This window comes from Chlorocebus sabaeus, chromosome 1, assembly GCF_047675955.1.
Source record: "Chlorocebus sabaeus isolate Y175 chromosome 1, mChlSab1.0.hap1, whole genome shotgun sequence".
NCBI lineage: Eukaryota > Metazoa > Chordata > Mammalia > Primates > Cercopithecidae > Chlorocebus > Chlorocebus sabaeus.
In genome coordinates, this window is record NC_132904.1 from 28,191,551 (window position 1) to 28,206,767 (window position 15,217).

General features: G+C 38.5%; 1 protein-coding gene across 9 annotated transcripts in view; it reads right to left on the minus strand.

Moving 5' to 3' along the window:
• Positions 1–5,439: 5,439 nt before the first annotated feature.
• The window catches only part of IFTAP (intraflagellar transport associated protein), a 64,883-nt gene continuing 55,105 nt past the window's right edge, over positions 5,440–15,217 (minus strand). For all 9 annotated transcript variants that reach the window (XM_008001644.3, XM_037999509.2, XM_008001656.3 and 6 more), the window contains one exon: positions 5,440–9,440. In XM_008001644.3, the coding sequence (XP_007999835.2) occupies positions 9,276–9,440 (165 nt within the window). In that variant the 3' untranslated portion in view covers positions 5,440–9,275. The remainder of the gene's footprint in view (positions 9,441–15,217) is intronic.

Below are 15,217 nucleotides of genomic sequence, written 5' to 3' on the forward strand. Positions count from 1 at the left end.
GGCATGGGCAAGGACTTCATGCCTAAAACACCAAAAGCAACAGCAACAAAAGCCAAAATTGACAACTGGGATCTAATTAAACTAAAGAGCTTCTGCACAGCAAAAGAAACTACCATCAGAGTGAACAGGCAACCTACAGAATGGGAGAAAATTTTTACAATCTACTTATCTCACAAAGGGCTAATATCCAGAACCTACAAAGAACTCAAACAAATGTACAAGAAAAAAACAAACAACCCCATCAAAAAGTGGGCAAAGGATATGAACAGACACTTCTCAAAAGAAGACATTCATACAGCCAACAGACACATGAAAAAATACTCATCACTCGCCATCAGAGAAATGCAAATCAAAGTCACAATGAGATACCATCTCACGCCACTTAGAATGGCAATCATTAAAAAGTCAGGAAACAGGTGCTGTAGAGGATGTGAAGAAATAGGAACACTTTTACACTGTTGGTGGGAGTGTAAACTAGTTCAACCATTGTGGAAAACAGTGTGGTGAATCCTCAAGGATCTAGAACTAGAAATATCATTTGACCCAGCCATCCCATTACTGGGTGTATATCCAAAGGATTATAAATCATGCTTCTATAAAGACACATGCACACATATGTTTATTGTGGCACTATTCACAATAGCAAAGACTTGGAATCAACCCAAATGTCCATCAGTGGCAGACTGGATTAAGAAAATGTGACACATATACACCATGGAATACTATGCAGCCATAAAAAAGGATGAGTTCGTGTCCTTTGTAGGGACATGGATGAAGCTAGAAACCCCTCATTCTCAGCAAACTATCGCAAGAACAGAAAACCAAACACCGCATGTTCTCACTCATAGGTGGGAATTGAACAATGAGATCCCTTGGACACAGGAAGGGGAACATCACGCACAGGGGCCTATTGTGGGGAGCAGGGAGCAGGGAGGGATAGCATTAGGAGATATACCTAATTAAATGATGAGTTAATGGGTGCAGCACACCAACATGGCACATGTATACATATGTAAGAAACCTACACGTTGTGCACATGTACCCTAGAACTTAAAGTATAGTTAAAAAAGAAAAAAAAAAAGTTTACATATGACCTTCCCATGCCACATTTTGGATGAATATAATTTATGCTGATTAAATGTTATGTAACTGATCCTAGGGTGATTGTGATGGCACATCATTCATTTTCCCAAGTATAAAAAAAAAAAAAAAAAAGAAATACCATGTGCTCACCAGAGAAATGGAAGAGAGATGCTTATTGAGTTACTGCTTGTCACGTTTGCCCATCTTTTCTAACACACCTGTTTCCCTGAACTGTAAAAATTTCCACACATCACATACACAGAGAATAGTCGTAGCAACCGTGGATAGAAAAGAAAGGAAAATTTAGCAACAGGATAGCTGGAAGAGAGCCGTGAGATTAAAGGACAGATTTGAGATTCGCTCCATACTCACCACTCCAATGTGTCTATCTTCTGTTCTGATCCAGATCCTGGGCGAGAACCCAAAATGAAATGACTTCATTGTCTGGGGTATATATCCCGGCTCTTGGTCTAGGTCAAGAAAGAGTTCAGGACACAGACACACGTGAGGATTGGGTTCTGGAGCGGAAAGTTTAATAGAAGAAGAAAAGAGAGAGAAAATGCTTTCTCTTGTTGAGAAAGCAGGTGGAAGAGGGCCTCATTTGTGGCGGAACGCAATAGGTTTGTACAGAAGGTTGAGGGGGCGGTGACTGATTTACATAGGCCTCAGGGGATTGGGTTGACCAGGTGCCATTTACATAGTCCCTGAAAACACTGGCCCTCCTACTCGAGTCTTTTGTTATGCAAATGCGGTCTCCTTCTGGTGGCGGCCATGATGCTAGTACACATGGTTTTGTCTAGAGGCTGCCATGAAACCTGGCACACATGGTGACAAGGAAAAGAGGGCAGGAGATGCCATATTGGGTGGACCTGGCTTTTAGCTGCTGGCATTGGCATATCAATGCTTGTAGGTCTGGGTTTTCAAGCCACTTTTTGTTAGGAAAAAAATGTTTTGGGAGTAGCTTTTTATTAAAAAAAAATAATTCCACTGAGAACTTTCACCCTTTCTAGCTGCCTAAAAATAATTAATTGATAATGCCTGTATTAATATCAGTATTACATCACATGAATTGCTCCTGAATAGGATTTTCAATTTAAGACATCATAACAAGGTTTCAAAAGAGCAATTGAGGAATGGGTAAAGTTCCCATGAGAACCAACTTTCTCTCAATTCTCTATGGGATTCTGATGAATAAAAGAAAGAAACTTGTTGAACATGGAACAGTTCTGTACAACAGGCCATGCTTTCCAAATTTGCGTTGGTCATCAGATTTTCATCAGTCTAGGAAGTGAAAAACTTATGTATGCCTTGAATACAAAAAGTGCTCAATATACATCTAACCAAATTGAATTGATGAAATGGACCTCCAAATTCTTCAAGCTACTAAGTTTATATTTTTAGGTTTGATTCATTTAGTAAATATTTATTGAACCCCTACTTTACTGCAGGATCTTTTCAGGGGTTGGGTCAGCTGCAATGTAAAGGCAGACTGGGTTCATGCCTTCTTGTAGCTCTTGTTCTAAAGGGAGAGTCAAATAATAAACAAAACAAGGGTGCACAGTGATAGGGATGGAGGCTTGTGGGGAAAAGATTAAACAGGGCTGTCAGAGAGAGACTCTGGGAAGATATATTTCACCTACGGTCTGAATAATAACAAGGATCCAGCCAAATGAAGACCAGGGAAGACCAATCAGAAGGAAAAACAAGAGTGAAAGCCCTAAGGTGGAAAGAAGGCAGAGTGTTTGAAAAACAAACAAACAAAAATACAAACTGGCCAGAACACAGTAAAAACTGAGGAAGATGATGCTAGATGAGATTGGAGAGTCAGGTAAGGGCCATATTACATAAAGCTGGGTAAGTCATGGTGAGGCGCATGGATTGCTTTTTTACATATGGAGCAATATTTTTCTAGAAAATTCTCGGTAAGGTTGTCTCTGTCACATTATTTCATGTTACTGTGTTCACTTACCATCAACTTCCAAGAAGCAAGCAAATGAAATGAAAATGTGTTTTTCCTTAACTTTTTCGTATGTTTATTCAACCACAGTAACTTAACACACAGGGAAAAGTTCTTTTTTAAAAGAACTTTTAAAGAAAGAGGATACTGTCCAGGAGCAGTACCTCACACCTGTAATCCCAGTGCTCTGGGGGGCCAAGGTGGGAGGATCACTTGAGCCCAGGAGTTCAAGACCAGTCTGGGCAACATAATGAGACCCCGTCTCTACAAAAAAATTAAAAATTAGCTCGATATGGTGGCATGCACCTGTGGTACCACCTACTCAGGAGCCTGAAGTGGGAGGATCGCTTGAGGCCAGAAGTTCCAGGCTGCAGTGAGTTATAATCATGCCACTGCACTCTAGTCTGTGTGACAGAGGGAGATTTGTGTCTAAATAAACAAATAAACAAAATGAGAATATAGTTATATGTGTTTGGAGGAAAATGAAAGATAATTATTGACAAAGGAAATTGAGGAAATTCAATATTGGAGCAGAATTTTTCTTCTTCTTCTTGTGCTATGCCACACAAGATGGATCCTGAAGTAGAAAGAGCTCTCAGTGTGTCACCATGCTGAACAAGCCAGGACTGGTGCGAGAGGCTTGAAGTGATATTTTCCACTTCTGTTTAGTTCATGTTGCACTGGTCACATTATTTAAAGGTACTTTTAAAATTTTTGTGTTCTTCCCTCCCATTTTGGTGTATACACCCAGATGCTTCTCCTTATCTTCTACTCGTTATTAATCTTATTTTCGTTGCCACAACCTAATCCATGTGAGCATTTTCCATCCTTACAAGTGCAGGATTACTTGGTTAGGGTTTGCCAACCAGTGTAAAACATACCATTTCCATCAATTTAAGGGACTGCTAAGACTGAAAGGCAGTCATGAAGAAGTATTTGCTAGTTAGGGCAAGGGTAATGGTACAATGGAGACAAAACAATTTCATTCAAATGCTTTAAGGGGCTCATTTTCCACTGTCACTTTTGCCATAATACACAATTTCCCCTCAAATAATTCAGGGATCAAAAATTGTCAAGAGGAATGAAGCCAAGACATAGTATACCAACCCTACAGAGAGAAATGTTCCACCTGCCATCTTCTCTGCCTAGTTAAGTAATTAACTACTTCACTGAAATGTAGTTCTTTATAAACACTTAAAAAGGTGGTTTTGTTTCTTCGATTATAAAACTATTTAAGTCCATAAAATGGAGATGTTGTAAAAAATGATGAAGTCTTGGCCAGGTGCAGTGGTTCACACTTGTAATCCCAGCACTTTGGGAGGCCAAAACAGGAGGATCACTTGAGGCCAGGAGTTAGAGACCAGCCTGGGAAACATAGGGAGACCCTGTCTCTATGGGGAAAAAAAAAAAAAAAAAAAACAGTTTTAAAAAATCACCAGACATGGCAGCTCACACCTGTAGTCCTAGCTATTCAGCAGGCTGAGGTGGGAAGATTGCTTGAGGTCAGGAGTTCGAGGCTGCTATGATTGTGCCACTGAACAACAGCCTGAGTGACAGAACTTTTGTCTCTTAAAAAAAAAAAAAGTCTTTTTTATTGAAACTACCAAAATGCTATATATAGAGAACCAAAAGAGTATCCAATCCTGTTAACAATTATATAACAAGGTTATCTCAAGCCAAAGAGTACATAGATTGCACACTAAGATCTTGTCTTAACCTCACAATTCCTCTCTCATTTCCACATTGCACTAGTCAAAAATCCTCGCTACTTCTGCTCCCAGATCTCATCAAATCTATGCCCCCCACTTTTACCCACACAAACTATCCTTTGAACTTGTCTCCCAATTGACCTATATTCATTTTACCTCTCACATTCACGCTGAAGTTATCTTTCTGAAATACATTTTTGATTGTGTTATTCCTCTCATGAAAACATTAAATAGCTCCATATCAACTAGAGAATAAAGTCTACAGTACACAAGGCTTGCAGAATCTGGCTCCAATCTACACTTCTAATTTCCTCTCCTGCAGTTATCCTGTTTATCCCATAAACTAGATAACTATGGTTTTACTTTAACCAAGCAATAGTTTGTCACACTCCATTACACCTCTGTGCACTATTCCCTTGGACTGGAATGCTTTTCCCCCTCTACTGCCTCAAAAACTCCTACTAATTCTTTACAACCAAGCTTAAACATCAGCTTCTCTGTAAGGAGTCCCTAGTTCTCCAAAACATAATTTTAAAACTCCAACATGCTTTGTCCCAGTAGCTCTTGGTATACACCAGTCTCACAACAAAGATTACCCTCGACTATGGTGTTGTCAAATATAAGTATGCATGCCACATGTGTAATTTCAGATTTCCTAGTGGTCTCATGATAAAGGAAAAAAGAAATTGGTGAATTTTAATAATATATTTTATTTAACTAATCAAATATAGTACCATTTCAACATATACTAATACAAAAAATATAACAAGAAATTCACAGTTTTTTCACTACTAATTCTTTGAAATCCAACACATATTTTGTACTTGCAGCATATTTTAAATTCAGACACTAAGCTGTGATAGTTAATACTGAGTGTCAACTTGATTGAAGGATGCAAAGTATCGTTCCTGGGTGTGTCCGTGAGGGTGTTGCCAAAGGAGATTAACATTTGAGTCAGTGAACTGGGAGAGACAGACCCACCCTCAATCTAGATGGCACCATCTAATCAGCTGCCAGCGTGGCTAGAATAAAGCAGGCAGGAGATGGAAGAGCAGACTTGCTGAGTCATCTGGCCTTCATCTTTCTCCTGTGCTGGGTGCTTCCTGCCCTCAAACAATGGACTCCAAGTTCTTCTGCTTTTGACTCCTGGACTTACACTAGTGATTTGCCAGCGGCTCTCAGGCCTTCGGCCACAGACTGAAGGGTGTACTGCCAGCTTCCCTACTTCTGAGATATCGGGACTCTGACTGGCTTCCTTGCTCCTCAGCTTGCAGATGGCCTATTGTGGGACTTCACCTTGTGATCGTATGAGTCAATTCTCCTAATAAGTTTCTATATTTTTATATATATATATATATATACACATCTTATTAGTTCTGTCCCTCTAGAGGACCCTAATACACTAAGCTGTTTTCCAAAATAACTGATCTGCATTTACATTTCATAAAATTTATAATTGAAAAAGTAGATTCACATACCCAAATTGTTCTAAATGTACTTGAAAGTTTTCTAATAAATGAATCAAGTATCATTTATTTTGAATTAAAAATTAAATAGCTGAAAATCAGTTTCTCAGTCATAATACTGCAAGTACTCTAGTGTACTAAAATGCAGCTAGTGGCTATTACATTGAACAACATAGCTCTATTATAACTATTTGTGTATACATCTCTCTTCCCTACTTAATTGGACCATGTCTAACTTGCCTGTATCCTCCCCACTGCCTAAAGCTTGAACACACAAATGCAGCTTTATGAAAGCTTGTTAAACAAGTAAAAATAAATGTGGAAGTCACTTGACCCTAGGGCAACATGAAATCAAGAGTGTTGTTTTGTAAATAACATAAATGGCATTTTTATGAATACTTACACACATTCACACACACACAAGCACAAGTGCATGCATATAAGCACAGGCCTGCAGCATTATCCACAATAGCCAAGATATGGAAACAACCTAAATGTTCATTGATGGATGGATAAAGAAAATGTAGTATATACATAAAATGGAATACTACTCAGCCTAAAAAAAGGAAATCCTGCGCTATGTGACCACATGGGCAAACCTGAAGGGCATTATGCTAAGTGAAATAAGCCAATCACAGAAGGACAAATGCTCCATGTCCACTTACATGAGTTATCTATAGAAGTCAAACTCATAGAAGCAGAAAGGAGGACGGAGGTTGCCATGGTTTAGGGGCAGGGGGAAATGGAGAGTTGCTGTTCAGTGGGTATAGTTTCAATTATACATGAATACATTCCAGAGATCTGCTGTACAATACTGTGCATATAGGTAACAAGATTATATTGTACACTTAAACATTTAAGAGAGTAGAGCTCATGTTAAATGTTCTTACCACAAAAAAAAAAAAGAAAAAGAAAAAGAAAACTAATAGTGAAAAACAAAACAAAAAAAATGACTCTGGTGTGGGATACTGATGGCAAGGGAGTCTACGTCAGGGAGACGCAGTGGGTGTATGAAAACAGTGCTGTCCTCCTCAATTTTTCTGTGAATATAAAACTGCTCTGAAAAACAAAGTGTACTTAAAGAAGAAAAGAAAATCAGTTAAGTTTAAGTACATTCAATTTGTTACTAATTCCCACAATAATAAAAATTACTTGAAACATATTACTCCCCCTTCCTCTGGGCCTTCATCTCTCTTTTCTCCTTCCCTTAATGCATTTATGGGTATGTTACATAATTAGCATTTCATAATGCATTTTTATATTCTCTAGTTGCTTTGCCTTCTCAAGTTGTATTTTAAGCTTCTGGAGATAGAGCTCACTCCTTGTGTTGTGGGAAGTCAGGGACCCCGAACAGAGGGACCAGCTGGAGCCGTGGCAGAGTAACAATTGTGAAGATTTCATGGACATTTATCATTTCCCTAATAATACTCTTATAATTTCTTATGCTGTCTTTACTTCAATCTCTGAACATAAATTGTGAAGATTTCATGGACATTTATCAGTTCCCAAATAATACTCTCATAATTTCTTATGCCTGTCTTACATCTCTTAATCCTGTTATCTTTGTAAGCTGAGGATGTACATCACCTCAGGACCACTATTGTACAAATTGATTGTAAAACATGTGTGTTTGAACAATATGAAATCAGTGCACCTTGAAAAAAAACAGAATAACAGCAATTTTAGGGAACAAGGGAAGACAACCATAAGGTCTGACTGCCTGCGGGCAGAATAGAGCCATATTTTTCTGCTTGCAGAGAGCCTATAAACAAACATGCAAGTAGGGAAGATATAGCTGAATTATTTTCCTAGCAAGGAATATTAATAATTAAGATCTTGGGAAAGGCATGCATTCCTGGGGGCAGGTCTATAAACGGCAGCTCTGGGAGTGTCTGTCTTATGCGGTTAAGATAAGGACTGAAATACGCCCTGGTCTCCTGCAGTACCCTCATGCTTATTAGGGTGGAGAAAAAATCCCGCCCTGGTAAATTTGAGGTCAGACCGGTTCTCTGCTCTTGAACCCTGTTTTCTGTTGTTTAAGATGTTTATCAAGACAATATGTGCACAGCTGAACACAGACCCTTATCAGGAGTTTTTGACTTTGCCCTTTGCCTTGTGATCTTGCTTTGCCCTTTGCCTTGTGATCTTTATTGGCCTCAGAAGCATGTGATCTTTGTTCTCCTTTTGCCCTTTGAAGCATGTGATCTTCATGACCTACTCCCTGTTTGTACGCCCCCTCCCCTTTTGAAATCCTTAATAAAACTTGCTGGTTTTGCGGCTCAGGGGGGCATCATGGTCCTACCGATATGTGATGTCACCCCCAGAGGCCCAGCTGTAAAATTCCTCTCTCTGTACTCTTTCTCTTTGTTTCTCAGCCAGCTGACACTTAGGGAAAATAGAAAGAACCTATGTTGAAATATTGGCAGCAGGTTCCCCCAATATCCTTGTACTTTGTAACTGTTATCACACATGGTTTAATGGTAATAAAGAAATGCAATAATTTAATGTATGACATATCATCAATTCTCAATGCCTTTTTTCAGTAAAGCCTTTCCCAATCAATTCCAGAAGCCAAATCTCTCAACAACACTCACATTGATAGCACTATCTCTGGACCTAGCTAGGACCCAGACCTACTTCATATTAGCAATTTTTCTCTAATGTGCTACAATGTGTTTTCATGTGCAATTGTCCTTTACTCTCAAGGAAGTAGGATCATGTTTCTGACCTTTGGTACAGCACCTCACATCACCTAGTGCAATGCTTTCATCAAAATGGATCCCTCCATAGATGCTGCTTCCTGTTCCCATTTCCCACTCCCATCTCCTCCAACCAGGCACAAGATGCAGCAACAACATGGCAAGAGAGAATTCTGTAAGGGCTGCAATCTCCTTGGCCTTATTGCTCTATATCCCTAATAACAGGTAACTCTGATAAATGAGTGCACATATGTAAATTTCCACAAAGGGAATTATAGTAGGTTTATCTTTTATTCTAATGTTGCTTGAATAAGAACAAAATTAAAATAAGCACACACGCACAAAAAAATGCCTCTGTGAATCAGTCACAGGGTTCCTCTAAGTCTGGGCTGGTGTCCTTTCTCTTCTGCTTGCATAACTCTTTGATGGTCTCTATCTCTGTAGGACTAAACTTGGAGGTTAGTGTCACATTGTCATAGTCAAATTCTTCATCAAGTGAGAAGGGTTGAACTTCATCTCCAAGTATCTATAAAAGGTAACAAAGGAGGAAAAAACATACACAATCATTGTAAATGAAATAAAACTGAGAAAATTAACTCCCTAGTAATATTTAATTAAACCTTTTTTCAGACTTCAGCACTCTCAGCTGATTAAGCTGTTTTTAAGTAAAGGAATAAATTCAATTATTCAGTTTGACCTAATTTAAGCCTCTTAATATGCCCCATTTATACCATGCTGTATCTGAACGAATATCATTAACTAATGCTGCCCAAGGCAAGAATCAGAAAGTCTCCCTTGCATACACTCATTATGCATTTTACCACTTGTAGTGTTAGGACTAGAGAAGCATACAGAAAAACCAACAGTTATATTAAAATGTGAGAAAAATATACACTAAGATTTTTTATCAACCTTAAATAGATTTTCACCACTTGCCAAAAAAGATCTATATTAATAAAACATAATTTTTTTAAAGATAAAAGTACACTACATTGAATATACTTCTTCAGATAATACCTATAAATCTTGGCTAATAACAGTAAAACTTGAAACATAGTTTAAATTTAAAAGTCCAGGATCTCTTTTTTCCTGCCAAGAATTTAAAAATATTAGTTTATCTATAAGTAAAGTGTTACAAAGAAATGTAATAATTTTGAATCTATTCATAATTTGTGAGTTTTAAAGAATTCCTAAAGGAAGGCAGATAAAAAAGCATATTTTCCAACAAACCAAGAGTATGCCTTAAATCTCTTGTATCACACCCTAAAAAGCCTCTCCAAAAACAAATGGTGTGTGATACAATGAAATCATCCAGTGCTTCTATGTAGCTCTACAATATGTATAGTGATGCTGAAATAATTGAAAACTATGGTTTATGCAAGAATGAAAAAATGTCCCAAAGCTATAATCAGCTTTAAATATTCTTGCATGGAAGATGATCTCTTTGAGTGGCTTATACAATGTTGGTAAAAATGTAGCATGTAGCTCAGAAACTATCTGCTGTTACTAAAGGTGAAAGAAAAAATAATGAGTAGTTATATCCTACCTGTTCCGCAAGTTATGTTTTGAAGTTAGGTGTGCAGTGCTAATAGCAAACGCTCAGCCATTTATCATCCTTTCTTAGTAAAATCAGCAGGAGAACAACTTCTGGAGATGTGCTCATTTCCTCTTTATTAGAAAGGACCTTAGTGCTTTCCTGACAAAACTGCCACTGAGTTTCCATGGTGAGTTTCCACCATGTGCCAGTCCTGATACTAGGAACCACATGGCATCAGCAGTGATATTCAAACAACCCTACCGGTAGTCACTGTTACCCCTACTTTATAAAGCTCTGAAAGGTTAAGTAACTTGCCCAAAATATAGTTAGTAAGGGAGAGAAGCAATATTTGAATCCAGGGTAATCTGCTTCAAATAAAGTCTCACCTGCTCAACAGAAACATCAACAAGAATCAACCTTGAAGTTTTCACTAAGCCAAGTCATAGCTCTTTGGAGAGAAGACCTTTTCTAAATAAGATGATCAATTCTCACAGCCTACCATTAGAAAACTGTACTCAAGGCTACGTGTAATACCAGTACTAGCTTTTAAAACCCAGCTGTATACAAAAAGCAAATCAGCCCGCAAGGCTGATTTTGATCACTTTCTGAGATCAAATTTATCATCAACACAGCCAAAGTGACAGTGGGATAGTCTTGCTTAGATGGCTCAAATGCAGAAACACACACACACAATGACACAAGATGTTCATTTCCTGAATGTTAAGTGTTCTTGCTGTCTCCAGCTCTACTCAGCAGTAAGTACTGAGGTCTGCAGGCTTGGTTGGCCACAACCCCTTCTGGAGCTGATTCTAGCTGATCCTGGCAAAGCATAAGGAGGAGAACCTGTTTCCACCAATATATTCAGTCTGATGGGAATTTTGCTGCCTTTTAATGCCTGGGTAAAGGCCTTTCATCACATGTCTGTTAAGCTTCAAGCTGCCTATACCTGCATATGTCCCCTATACTAGGTCTTTAAATTCTACCTTGAAACCTCTAAAACTTGCCTACACCTTACTAGCCATCCCCACTAGATGCAGTCACTTTGTCTTCACCCACTTCTCACTTAGGGGTTAGGAATACAATTTCAAATTAGACAAATCCCTTTGCCATGTTAAAATCTCAGTGACACCATACCATGCCCCCAACTCCCTCTACAGAACACAAATAACCTCAATTCTCACTTCCCTCCCCTTACCTCTTCACTCAATAAACATTTATTATATAGCAGATTCTGAGAACATAAAGTGATTATAGCAAAATCTATGTCTACAAGGTTTCATAACTTCAAGGAGAAGATAGAAGTGTAGGAATGATTTCCGTATCACGTGCTGTGCTCTCCAATACAGGAATGCAAAAAAGGGAAACAGAAGCACAGAGAGGAAAGTGTAGAAGCTTCATTTACTCTTCTATTTTTCTTTTTTTTTTTTTTTTTTTTTTGAGACAGAGACTCCCTCTGTCACCCAGGCTGGAGTGCAGTGGTACAATCTCAGTTCACTGCAACCTCCAGCCCCCAGGTTCAAGCAATTCTCCTGCCTCAGCCTCCTGAGTTACTGGGACAACTGGCGCATATCACCAGGCCTGGCTAATTTTTGTATTTTTAGTAGAGACAGGGTTTCACCATGTTGGCCAGGCTGGTTTCAAACTCCTGGCCTCAAGTAATCCACCCACTGCAGCCTCCCGCAGTGCTGGGATTATAGGTATGAGCACCGCACCTGGCCTCTTACTCTTGATTGAGTTTTGCCACTCTCCAGAAAATCCTACTAGCCTCCCCACACATCACTTCACTTATTATCTACCTCATCCTAGAAACCCAGCTAAAGTAAGTCCTGTATTTCAGACTTACTTCTAAACTTTGATCAGGGTTCCCATGGCCGAGTTAGTTCTAGATACGGCCCAACCCATTGCCTCCTTAAGATTTTCCCTTCCCTGAGGTCTCAAACTACCCTGTGGCTATAATATCCAAACTTATGGGACTAGACATGTAGAAATGTATTCTTAAATGGAAATATCTTATTTTCCTTTAAGTTTTTTTTAATACATTTACATTCTTCTCTGTTATGGATGATGATTTTCTTCATCAGTCACTTGGTACTAACCATAACAATAACATGAAATAAAGTTTTCAGCAAGTCAGTAAAGATAATGTCAACACAAAGATTATTCATTTATAATATCCTTCAATGTATAAAAATATACTTAAAATATAAATTTCTTCACTAAGAAATTAAGGGTTATTAACAGCAGCTATTGTTAAATTTTCTAGGCAATCAGTTAGATACTGAGATATTAAAGCAAGAAATAAAGAATAGTAATAATGTCACATTTGCAATGCCAAAACATGACATTCAGGACACTCTAAACCATTTTGGGGATATACTGTAATGTGGCCAGTACATCCCTGAGTCAAAATGTCAGAGGAATAGCCTCCTGCAATCATTCAGATATTTTACATTCTTTCTACAAACTCTACATTCCTATTAAATTCTAGTCACTGTGTTAGGTGCTGGGGATACAAAGATGAAGACCTATGTGAAATCACAAACAAATCATTAGAGTAAAATGTGGTAAGAACAGGATGATAGGAACACAGAAGGAATACTTGACCCAGACTAAGTTGGAGGGGATTAGGAAGGAATCAGAGAAGGCTTCTTGGAAGAGGTGATATCTAAGCCGACTCTTAAAGGGTAAACATTAGTTTACAAGTTGACAGAGAAGAGCTTTGCTGACAGGGGGAGTTTCCACGAGCAGTCCATGGAAATAAGATGCAGAATTTCACATTTGTGAGTCTGAAATTAGGTCAACATTGTCAGAGCACAAAGTGTAAGTTGGAGAGTGGCAAGAGACAAATATGGTGCCAAATCATCCTAGAGATGATGAAAAGTCACTGAAGAATTTTTTGAAGGCAGGGAAGACACTTGGTCATCTATGCATTTCAGATAAATTCCTTCATCCATTTAATTTTTATTAAGCACCTACAATGAGACAGGTGCTGGAGTAAAAAAAAAAAAAAAAAAAAAAAGAGGCCCTGCCCTGTTGGAAATTATATGAGACAGATCACTATGAAGGTTAAACAGAAGGTAGATTTGAGCGGGATAAGCCTGGAGCCAGAAGAGTACTCAAGAACCTGCTAGAGCAGTTCAATAAGACATCATGAGAACAGGGGACTGGTAGCAGAGACTTGAAAAATCCACAGAAAGTGAAATTGGCAGCACTCAATAAGTGACTGAATATGGAAATGTAAGAAAAGGAAGAATGCAGAAAGGGAAGCAGGTAAAGCACAGTTTAATTTGAATGTACCTGAAGGAATCTAGATGAATTGAATATACAAACTTGAAACTGAAAAAAAAAAAAGGTCTGAGGCTAGAGATGTCAATTTGAAGATGAAGATGGATTCAAGTATGTAGGTTGTGAAGAACTGTATGTTAAGCACTGAACCCTAAGGCACACCAACTCATAAGTGATGGATGGAGAGAAAACCCAAAGGAGTCAGGGAAAACACAATTTGAGAAATACGTAAAGAATCACAGAAGAAAAGTGAAGTGAGAACCAACGAAGCAAGAGTGCCAGAGGAAGGTCAATAGTGTCAAACATGGTAGAGATATCCATTAAAAGGAAGACTGGAAAGTGTTCCCTGGATTTGGCAATCATAAAGCAATTGGTGCCTTCATTCTGAAAACATCCAGGCAGGTGATTGGAGCCAAGGATATTTTACAGTATACTGAAGAGTCTAATAGCTTTTCAATTCTGGATGAAAAGAGAGAAAAAAGAACAGACAGTAGCCAAAGAGGGGTCCAAGATGAAGGGAAGCTTGTTTTCCTTGTTTTGTTTAATTTTGTTAAGGATAGGAAAGACTTAAACCTGTTTACATGTTGATGTGAATGAACAAATAGAAAAGAGAGAATGACCCCAACCATGTTATTACTGTATACCAGAAAATCACTCCCATTTAGTGGTGAGGTTTGTTTATTTATTTGTTCATTTAATATATGTTTACTGTAGGTCTACTATATGCATGGCACTGAGCTCAGCACTAGTTCTGACTTTGCATGTTAATTACGTAAGCTTATGATGACATGCATGAGTGAATTTAGTCTTCCAAGACAGGAGACACATAAGTGATTCAAAGTGAGCCTAGGTAGGTGCACACTGCAATTCACAAGATATCACTGTGATCTTCTAAATGACAGCTTTGTTTGTTTGTTTTCTTGAGATGGAGTCTCGCTCTGTCGCCCAGGCTGGAGTGCAGTGGCGCGATTTCGGCTCACTGCAAGCTCCGCCTCCCGGGTTCACGCCATTCTCCTGCCTCAGCCTCCCGAGTAGCTGGGACTACAGGCGCCCACCACCACGCCTGACTAATTTTTTTGTATTTTTTTTAGTAGAGACGGGGTTTCACCGTGTTAGCCAGGATGGGACAGCTTTTCAAATACAGAAAGGTTGCATTTCTATGTATATATTTCAGTTATTGGCTGTTGTGGCATACTTTGGAAATTCTCTTCTTTCCAATTCAGTTCGTGTTAGGGTTCAAAGCCAAGGTTTTTAGATTACAAACTGAAATTATGATTTACTTCAGTGAAGACTTTGTGCAATGGAACACCAAGTCCCCTGCTGCCAAACAAAAAACAACTATGAATTAAGTTATTAACTTGTTATTTTTGCCTAAGGAGCTGAAAGAAATATGTGGATTTCAGGTGTCTAATTTCAAATCTATTGAAACCTTTTTGTAGCCCCTCAGGGAATAAAATTTGTGGAGTATTGGAAAACTTTCA